The following is an 11,128-nucleotide window of genomic DNA, read 5'->3' on the forward strand; positions in this document are numbered from 1 at the left end:
GTAGAGAGTTCAGGGTCTTGAACTCGAAATTTTACCAAATCAATAATAAAGCTATTTTGTATTTTTATTTTTAAAAATAATTATCTAATCATTTAAGTTACTTATGATGCACGTACTTTCGAGGCGGAAATAGTAAAAATCATTTATAAATTAGTAAAAGTATAATATATTTATCTTTTAAAAATAAATTCTATAAAATATAAGATATTATTGAGAAATAATAAAATGACAAAAACCTAAATTACTTTTTAAACTGACTTATTAAGAAAAAGAATAAAAAAATACGAGACATTCAATAAAATGTGAAAAGTATTAACATGGCATGAAGTTAACATGATAAATTATAATGAAATTCTTATTTTGATTATTTTATTATTTTTATTAGTTTAACTTGTTTTCATTATATTTTTATATTATTTTAATTATTTGATTAAAAATATATTTTTTAAAAAAGAGAAGAAAATTAATAAAAAAGGGAAAGGTTTGGTTTAGAAAAATCTTAAACATTATTTATAAAATTGGAAATTTATGAAAAATAATGATTTTTTCTTCAAAAATTACTAGTTTTTAAGGATTTTTTCATTTTAATGTTTTTATGATTTTGATTTTTAAAAAAATATAAATATAATTATAATTTCAAATACTATATTTTACTAATCTAAGTTGAATACAAGGTATTATGTATTTAAAGATTATCAAATATTTATTTAATAAATGCCCATAATCTATGTATATGTGATACTTAAGCCCATAATCTAAAAAAATAATAATAATTCTTTAATGTATTAATTTTAAAAATTTTATATATATATGTATATATATATATATATGTTAATATATATACATGTTAAATGATTCGATGACAAGTTCAATGCTCTACGTTCTTATTATATTGTCTCAGTAAAGAATCTTACACGTCTACGTTAAATATTAATAAAGATAAAATATTTTAGGGTAAATTATGTGTTTAATACTTAAACTATCAATTTTAGTCCGTTTTAATACTTAGACTTTCATTTTTTTTCAAAACCATACTTAATGTTAGTTTTTGTTTCATTTTAGTATATCGTCGTTAAAAACTTAACTGACAGGCTAACGTGGCATAGCTCTGGTGGACGGACGACCAATCTGAACAGTGGACCACGAGAGAATGACGAGTCGACCAACATAATCCAATTTTAGACCCATCAGACAGTAGACCATGGAGATTGGAGGATGAAAAAATCGAAGAATCCATCGTCGATTTGGGGAGATTGAGGTGTTTCCCAGTGAAATGGAGGCTGAAATCGTGTTTAGGAGGTCGAAAAGATGCGGGCCTGAAAGTTTAGGCATTATTGACCGACGATTGTAGAAGCGGCGATTGGCTACTGTAGATGAGGTGACCGACGAGCCCATCCGTTAAGTTTTTAACGCCGGAATACTAAAATAAAATAAAAATTAAATATTATGTATGATTTTGAAAAAACTAAAAGTTTAGATATTAAAACGAATCAAAATTAATAATTTAAATATTAAAAGCATAGTTTACCCAATATTTTATGTTGGGTGATCTGTCGAAAAAATAAATCATTCCATGTGATAAATAGTCAATTTATACGGCCATCTTATGGTATTTCGTCATCTTGTACGTTCTGTCAATATGTCCACCTTCGTCCTTACAAGTCATAGTCAAAGAATTGTTATGGTATCCATCCACAATTCTTCGTCATCATTCTTAGAATTATTACTCTATGCATTGCCCATCTAACTAGTCAAAGAATTTTCTACCTGCATGGATATTACATCAACATCGCCCTCGTTTCTTTACTTTTCCATCAAAGGACACCTGTAATTCTTAAACGAGTACACAACCTACACAAGTCATTGATCCTTTGAAATTTTTTATTTCCTAGGGAGAAAAGAACCCATTGTTGCAATGGCCATCAACATTGCTTCCTGATCGGAGCCAAGAGTTGAACAAGTGTTTTGGGTTAATCCCATTGCTTTCTCTGCTCTAAAACTAAAAAAAAAAAAAACTAAGGAGATTGCAGAGAATGAAGATATGATGGGGGCATGGTCCATAAGACCTAGTGGTGCATTTATATAGTGTTTTGGCACAGGGGCGTGAGCCTCGTTCACATTGATTGGAACTAGGAAAGTTAAAATGTTTGCGTAGTTACATACGTCTTAAACAAGATACCAAATCTGCAAGAAATAATTAGTCTGGTTGCCGACCTTAGAGTATACATGTAGAATTCTTTTTGGCTGTTCATATATTTCAAGGTTGGTGATCAATTTTTCAGTGTTGTATTGAACTATTACTGGTGGAAGAATATAAAGAGTTTTAAACCACGGCTGCTTGAATTTTTGTCGCCTTTGAAAGTTCAAGGATCGCCAATTTCGAATGAGTATGTTCAGCAATTTTCAGGGTTAATTAGTCTTTTACCTCGGATGAATAGATTTTGTTTAGATTATAGTTATAATATATTTTGTGTTGGCAGATATATTTTACCTATACATGCACCTGTCATATTGTATCCATTTTTTACCCGTCACATTTTTTATGTCTTGACATATATAAAATCTTTAGTTCAAAGAGAGTATCCAATAACAATGAAATGAGCTTATGAAGATAATATAGATGGCCCGTATTGGAGGAAACATATATCCAGTAGCTCTAGAGATCGAACTGACATAATGTTTGAACACTAATTCGCAAGGCAAAATAAAATCCTTCCAAAATCCATGGGAAGATAGAACAGAGTGTTGTATTTTAACATTCTCAGAATTGAATTATTTATCAAGTATGGAATGGAAGTGATCAAGTTACTTGGGGTGGGATTCAAGATCCATCTCCTGAAGGTTAAGCAATAGATCCTTTGAGTTCAGGAACACTTTGTTCGATGAATTCGCGATGGTAGATGCAATTTCTCTAGAAGCTTCGATTTTCCTCAATGTGATGAATGCCGGATTCTTTGCAATTGCTTGACCAATGAGTTGGGCACTCTTGGCTTCTCCCTGCAGACCAGAAAAACAATCACTTTACAACAGAAAAAATATCTATCGTTTACCAGATGTGCTCAATACTCCCATTGAGCAGCAGCATTTTTTCATCAAATTTTATAGTGAAACTTATTTCCTTCCTTTGTTTTTTCCCTCTAAAACCATAACCACCAAGACTAGAGTGTGGGATTCATTTCATGCATCTCACCTGTGCTCGAATAACAGCACTTTTCTTGTCCTGTTCAGCTTTTTCCACAATGAATTTAGCTCTCTCAGCTTCTTGTGCAGCCACCTGTTTAGCCTCAATTGCAGCAGTGAATTCCTTCCCAAAAGTCAGACTAGTAATGGACACATCATCGAGCTGAATGTTGAAGTTAGCTGCCCTCTCAGTCAAAATCTTCCGAATTTCCTTGCTAACATTCTAAAACCACAATAGTATAGTTCAACTTCACACGATTAATCCAAACCATTTATGCTATTATTAGGGCATAGAAAATGCATGACATGATATATACCTCTCTCTGAGTAATGAGTTGGCTGGCATTGTATTGAGCAACAACTGCTTTCAAAGTTTCATGAATGATTGAAGGCAGGACCCTCTCATTGTAGTTCTCACCCAGGGTTCGATAAATTTCAGTTAACTGATTTGACCTAGGGCGAGTGAGAACTCGAAGTCCAATCTTGACCTGCAGAGGATAGTTCAGAAGCAGGTTTAGGGTCTGATTAAGGCATTACTCCCTGCAACATTTTTCTATTTCATGTTTCCAATTAACATAACTATGGAAATGCATATATGTTGTAGCATCAACAAGAAAGAGAAAAGCTATGTTGCATCTGGAAATTTAGATTGACAAAGAGGGATTTGGTTTCAGAAATTTGTGCAGTAGCGTGACTAAACACATATGAATGTGACATTTATGATTATTTTTCAAATCCATGGATTTGTTAGATGCATATTTAGTGGTAAATTTGAAATTCATACAGATATTTGAACATTTTAAATTCAGGTTTTTATACGTTACAAATATACAATCACACAGAATCTTAACCACCATTATCTCAATGGCAATAGAGCCCGACTTTTGATACAGCATGGAAATAGAATAGGGTAAGATTTTAATTTTTACATCCCAATTAATATCGTTTTAGATTTAGAGAAGTAGAAAGCAATAAGGAAATAATAGGAAAAATGTCTGAAGCGAAAATTGAAAATTAGCATTTACCATCTGGAGATCACGACTACCAGAAGTACTCTCAACTAGATGAGGTCTTGCACGGACATCATATATGATAGGCCTCTCAAACCATGGTATCATAAGGTGTGTCCCCTCGGAATAAACCTGCAGAACCAATACTTAAACTGAATGACAAACTGCTAGAAAGAAATTAAGCCAAAAGAAAAACAAGAATGCAAAAGGACACTGGAAAAAATCTAGTCATTCAAGAAAGGATCACGCTATAAAGGGAACATTCTAAAAACACACAAACTAGTGGAATGATGACCTTATCTTTGATGCCCAATATCCGATTGAAAACAATTGCTCGATGCCCTCCGTCAACGTTGTAGAGACTATTGGTAATTCCATAAAGACCAAGCCCACCAATTACTCCAATCTTAAGCAAAGCAGGAAGAGCTCCACCTCCAGGCATCTTAGGAGCTTTGAGGTTATTGAGATTCATTTTACTTGATGCTGAAAAGTTTAAAGCTGGAAGTTGAATAGTAGCAGAACACAGAGGTGCAAAAAATACCAAGCATCAAATAAATGTGGAACGGTTTATGAAGAAGATGATATAAAGATCAACCAATTAACAACAGCAGCAAAACAAAAGATCCACATGATAGACAAAGAATGCATGCCCAAGTCAACATTCAACCCAATGTGAGATGTCAGAGAAATAGTTTAAGCAACTCTAAAATAGAAAAAGCAACTACATAACCACATAAATGTTCACTCGCGACAATCCGAAATAAAGGTGAACCCTAAATCTCTGTATTGAAGAAGAGGCTCCAAATTTCATTAGAAGCCATATCTTTCAGAAAGAAGTATAAGAAGCCAGACGATGTTGATTCATACATTTTGTTGCTAAATAATCTATACAGGAATAATATTTAAACAACTTTTCCATTCATTTCAGTCGCAAGAAACCAAACACATAAACATATATATTCCAACATGGTCATGTCTACGCCCTCTCAAATCTCTATCTTCAACTACAATGCAAATGGGTTTCCCTCAATAGCATAGAAAGATACAACAAAACCCAGTCATTTTAATGTCGAATCAAACCGCAAAAACCAAAAGTATAAAAGAAATAGTAAGACAATTAAAGTTGACATCTTTATACAGTCAAGTTCTCTAGAACAAGAGGCTGGCTCTTTTTATAGTGACGGCTAACACTGCCTTCAACAAGAGATGCGAATTAACAAGACTTACACAGAGGGAAAAGGAAACGGCTCGGTTTAGCAACCAAAGCCTGATTTCTAAACTTCCATTCCAAAATTGCTAAGCAAACAAACGCAGAAAATATGATCTAAAACTTTTCTTTTAAAAACAAAGGAAAAGATGGAGATCGACATACCTGCAAAATGGTCAGGAGAGGGAAAGAGGGATTCAGGGTTTAAGGACGAAGAAAGGTAGGGTTTAGGGTTTTATATTATGGGTTTTGTTTCAGTCCACCCAACCGGGTTTTTTTAATTAAAAAAAAGTCACCAGTGAAAAAATTATTTATGGAATTCATATATATTTTTAAAATTATTTATAAATTTAACACCTGAAATTTACTGGTGGAATGAAATTTGATAATTTCTCAAAAAAATGTTTAAGTGTGGAATTAAAGCCAAAATTTTGGTATTTAAATTATTTTGTTTAAATTAAAATTTAAATTTAAAAGAATTTATTTTCATTTTGTTTCACATTACCATCTAACCAGCTCATTTTTTAATCATCCAAATACTATTTTTCTCTTTAAATTTTCAACAAACTCCTAAATTTTCTCATATTCATCATCTCTTCTAGGGTTGTAAATGAAACGAGACAGATCGCGAGTTACTCAAGATCGACTTGATCAAGGCTCGATAAATACTCGGATCGAATGGACTCAACTCGAGCTCAACTGCTCGAGCTCGACTCAAGTTCTTAACGAGTCGAAACAAGCTACTTGATATTCGACTCGAAAAACTAGTGAGCAACTCAAAAATATAATATATTAAGATTTTATTTTTTAATAAATTATTAATAATATTAACATTTATGTACTGCTTTTTTAAAAATACAATAAGATTTTCATGTATTTAAGATTTAGATTCGAGTTTGAGACTTCAATCGAGTTAAGTTTAAGATTTTTTTTTTCATTTTGAGCCTTTTCAAGCTGTTCACGAGCTTCAGTTCAGGATTTCGAGTTCGAGTTTGAGTTTGAAAATTTTAAACTCGTGAGTTTTCGAGTCGAGTTGAGCTCGTTTACGCCCCTAATCTCTTCTTCAAGCGTTTCACCGCACATTTTCAAGAATTCTTCTTTCAAACTTTGTTTTCTTTAATCCTCAAGTAATTTTCTGGTTTTATACTATAAATCAATATATTCTTATTTTTTTAGATTGAGTTTTGATCGATTTAAATATAATTTTACAATCTATGTGAATTTTTTTACGAGATTTGCCGAAAAATAATAAAATTTTATTTTTAAGGTTAAAATCATATTTTCTTAATTATTTTTAATATATTTTGATCTTATTAAGATGTATCTACACTTACTTTACCAAATCTAAATCAGAATTTTTTTTTTAAGAAATCATGAAAATCAAGTTAGCCAAATTGATAGTTTTGATTTTTTATTTTTTATTTTTGAGAAAATAAGATTTATAGCTTTCAAGGTTGTTCGAAGGTTTATAATTGTTTTAAATGATGAATTGACATATTCTAGATCAAATTTAAGTGATAGGTTTAAGTATAGAGTGATTTGGGTGAGTTTTATCAAAACTAGTTAAAATTTGATTTTTACATAAATACAAGTTAAATTTGAGATTATGAAATTTTGAGGTATTTTTTTGCTTTCGTTAATGAGGTAATGATGTTTTAATCTTGTGTACTTAATATGGAAATCATCGGAGTTGAGTTCAACCAAAGAGGGAAGTAATTAACAGTCCTGTAAACAAACCGAACGAACACGAATGTAAGTATATTTATGTTCGTTCGTTTAACTTTAACCGAACAAATAAACGAACATGAACAAACAGAAATGAACGAACATAAATTTTCAGATGTAAGTAATTTTCGACCATTCTTTTGTTTCAATTATTTATGACAATGTGAATAGTGATCTAAATAAATTTTCAGTGAATATGATTTATGATTATTGTTAAAAATAATGAGTAAACATGTGCATATAGATTATTGGTTGCCTTTATTCTCTAATGGATTAAAAGTTTCTTAAATAGCTCAGCATGTTCAAGGATGCGGGCGTTTTGCTGCAGCTGCAGCTGCCAGCACCGTTGCCGGGAATTGGCACTTCAAAACCAGGGTTCGGAACAAATGTGTCATCTCCACCTGGAATATAGCCCGATCCACCGTTCGAGTCGCCAATTCCTCCGCAAAACGGATTCTGGGGTTCAAGAACCGGCGGTATCATCACTCGTCCGACGCCTGGAATGAGTTCGCTGACATCGTCTCCATTCTTTAGAGTACTCGGGATGTTACGCGTCGCACTGCTTGCATAGCAATGGAAAGCACGATGCCGCCGACCAAAACTCGAGCAAGAAGCAATGAAGTCATTTTTGAAGCCGTTATCAGACAAGTACGTATCAAGATTTGAAGTAATTTTTGGATGATGGAAAGAAGGAAGAGAACAAGGCTTCTTATAGGCGAGTTTGAAGCGAGTTGGTCGATGGTTTGGCGGTGTGTTAAAGAAAAGGCCATTGAAACATGTCGGGAAAAAGCAGAAGCCATAGCAGATAATAGGAAGGCTTTAGGTGGATTAGGGTTGCCAGGTCCGGTGAGATTTTGCGGTGAGTTATGAGCTTTTCCGCCTATCATCATGTGTCTTTTTTAACCATTTTCGAGACCTTTAAACTGGGGTGCCTTGTGTATGGTGTTTTACAAATTCTCGTCCACTAATTATTATTACTAGCTTGGTTTAGTACACCATTTACTTCAACCGACAAGCTAAGCGTGTCCAATGTAATCTTCTTCTTTCCCCTCATGTTTCAGTATGCGACCAGAAATACTGAACCAATGAACCACATGAATTGTAGCCAGTCAAATGAGATCAATAAATTTAGAGCCAAGGCTCAAATTTTATATAAATTTTAATAACTTATATTTTCTTATTAAATTTTAGTTCGATTAGTATGATTGTTACGATACTTAAAAGATGGATTTAGAGGAATGGGTACTTTACCCTCAACCAAAGTAGTACTGGTTGGATTTGAGAAATCCAATTAATTTTACACAACACGAACACATTGTCATTAGACACCAATTCACAAGGACTTTTCTTTTCCTTGGATGTTACAGAAACACAAGTTCTGTTCCGCTTCGAGAGAATGCAAAATTTAAGGGTTCGGTCTTTCCTCGGAAAATCTAGGAAGCTGGACAAGTGAGTTCACTCTTGTCACACCTTCCAAACCCGACCAGTTTTGATCTTCTGTCGAAACTGTAAGCGCATTCCCTTCCAACTCTGCCGGCACCATTCTTCCATAACTATCGGATTCTTCCGATGTTCTAACCGTAAAATTTCTTGGCAAGTACGGCTCCGACTTCTGCCCATCACTGGATTCATCTGCATTGCCAGAATGATTACTTTGAAGGGTTGCAGAAGAATACCCCTTGTTCCTCGTGGTCGGATTCCGACTCCATTTTCCCATCCAAAAATAAGCAAACAACTGCACAATCATCCATTTTTGAAGTAGAATACTTAAGTTTCCATTCGCGTGCAGCTGAGTCGACCAAAGACCTGGCAGCTGACGACTGGGTCGGAGCTGAGGATACAATCTCAATCACCTCTTCATTGCTCAGGACATCCCAAACCTATAATAAATTAAAATGTTTTGATACTTGAACCTGGCTTCAGGGTACAAATTGATACCTACTTTTTTTTATGCATTTCATAGCATTGAAATGCAATGAAAAACTGTTCTGGTCAACCTTGAATGGATCAAGAGAAATGTGCGAACCAAATTCATATATAAAGGGAAAACCAGAGAAGAAAAAAATTACCCCATCTGAAGCAAGAACGATAAATTGATCTCTATCAGTGAGGAGCCGATGGGAAAATTCGGGTATAGAGATAACGCCATATTCCTTCAAACAAAAATCCCCGAAAGCTCGAGCCATTGCCAGCCCAGGGGCATCATCAAATGGCAGCCATACTCGAGATACTTCAGGTTCATCTTGCAATGCGAAGACCCTACCTTTGCATTTTTTAATCCTTTCAGCTTCCCCTGAGGCATTTCAATTGAATATTTAGTATATTGCATATATTTAAGCATCCCCATAGGAGAAAACAATGGTTTGAGATCAAAGGTACTCGGTAAATCAGGCTTCAGATCGACTGTCAATTGGATTGCGACCATTGAACCATTGCTGTCCTTTGATCCCATAATCGCTCGAGAATCTCCTATATATCCCATGAACAGGTTGGGGCCCTAATAGAGTAAAATCAACCCACATGAATTCAATGAAAGCTAGTAATTTTGAAGATGAAGAGAAACAAGCATTGCTTATCTCGTACCTGTTTGACTATAGTGACAGCAGTGCTACCACTACAAAAGCAGTCCAATTTAGGATGGGACCTCAACTCTTTATCCATGGCCTTGTATGACTTCATGAATGCTTCTCTCCACGAACAATTTAATCTGTTCTCCGCAACGCCATCCTTGTCGGAATCTCCACCATCCATTTTGTTTGAATTCCCCTTTAAACATGATCCTCCAGATTTGTTTTGTCTCGACCGATATGAATGCATGGAGGACAGCAACTTTAGGGGCAGGGCATCTCGCACTTTTCGAGCAACGAGATGACCTTGTGGACCATGGCCATCGAATACACCACAAAAGGTCACATCTTCGGACATGAAATCCTACACGAATTTTAATCAAATCAATCTCGTTGAGCTGTTCACCTCAAAATGTAAAAGAATCATATAATCAAAGGAACTCAAATTCAAAGTAACATCTAAAACTTACTTCCCATACAATCATGGCATCCTGGTTTACTCCCTTCCGACCCTGCTGAGTGAATATGCAAGAAGTTCGGCTCTTACCATTTGCAAAAACCCTGTTGGGAACCGAGGGTAAATTCTGCACTGCAATAACATGATCTGAGAATGTTCTATTCGTCTTCTTTGTCCCACAAAATCCGATCTCAAAACATGTAGGTGAAACCGACTGTGCCTTCCCATGGCTCCCAGAACTGCAAGTACTCCGACTACTAGTAGAAACACAACACCCCATTTCACCGGCTTCACAAAGAAAACGCCAATTCAAGTGAAAAAGCAAGATGTTCCTCGTTGAGCTAGAAAAGATCTCGCGTCAAACCATATGTAGTACAAAGACTATCACGCCAAAGATTCCCACAAATCACACCACAGGCGACTTTACACCTCAATGTATATCTTTAAAACTTGGTCAAACATAATCCATTGAGGATTCCATATGGAGAAAACAAAACCAGCTGATCAAAAACAAGAAACCATAGTTAATTGATTTATTCACCCCATTGTTCCAAAACGGGTGCAAAAATAAAACGTTTTTCTGTGAAGGAAATGCATATAATAATCTTCCATGTGCAACTACAATAGAGTGGACTTAAAGTCTGTCCCAATAGTTTGTCGTTCATAAGAAACACATTGATTAGAATCCAAACAGCGAGACCTTATTAAATTAATCCAAAGACTAAGATTAGTAAAAAAATAAAACAAAGGAACATTGAAACCATAAGAACAAGAAAACGATGGAAATATTTTCAAACCATGGAATAATTAATTTAAAGCAAACCATGGAATTTTTGTATTCCTCTTGTATCATCTCCAATCACAATGAAAATCCATTTTAATTTTCAAAACAAAGGGTAAATCCAACAAGATCTCAACAAGCAAAGTAGCAAACCTTCCACTCACATAGGCCTATAAGATATTAACAAAAGCATTAGATTTG

General features: G+C 34.4%; 1 protein-coding gene and 1 pseudogene across 1 annotated transcript; both read right to left on the minus strand.

The window, feature by feature from the left end:
- Window positions 1-2,691: 2,691 nt before the first annotated feature.
- LOC120172241 (prohibitin-1, mitochondrial-like) lies at window positions 2,692-5,623 on the minus strand. Its single transcript, XM_039179753.1, has 6 exons — window positions 5,563-5,623; window positions 4,486-4,673; window positions 4,206-4,322; window positions 3,498-3,668; window positions 3,191-3,403; window positions 2,692-2,997 (listed from the first exon to the last, which is right to left on the minus strand). Exons 2-6 carry the CDS (start codon window positions 4,660-4,662, stop codon window positions 2,806-2,808), a joined length of 870 nt encoding a protein of 289 aa, XP_039035684.1. The 5' UTR covers window positions 4,663-4,673; window positions 5,563-5,623; the 3' UTR covers window positions 2,692-2,805.
- A 2,732-nt stretch (window positions 5,624-8,355) lies between these two features.
- Window positions 8,356-10,616, minus strand: LOC120172220 (annotated as a pseudogene).
- Window positions 10,617-11,128: the final 512 nt, after the last annotated feature.

The sequence above is a fragment of the Hibiscus syriacus genome, unplaced genomic scaffold, assembly GCF_006381635.1.
Source record: "Hibiscus syriacus cultivar Baekdansim isolate YM2019G1 unplaced genomic scaffold, ASM638163v2 tig00003041_pilon, whole genome shotgun sequence".
Taxonomy (NCBI): Eukaryota; Viridiplantae; Streptophyta; class Magnoliopsida; order Malvales; family Malvaceae; genus Hibiscus; species Hibiscus syriacus.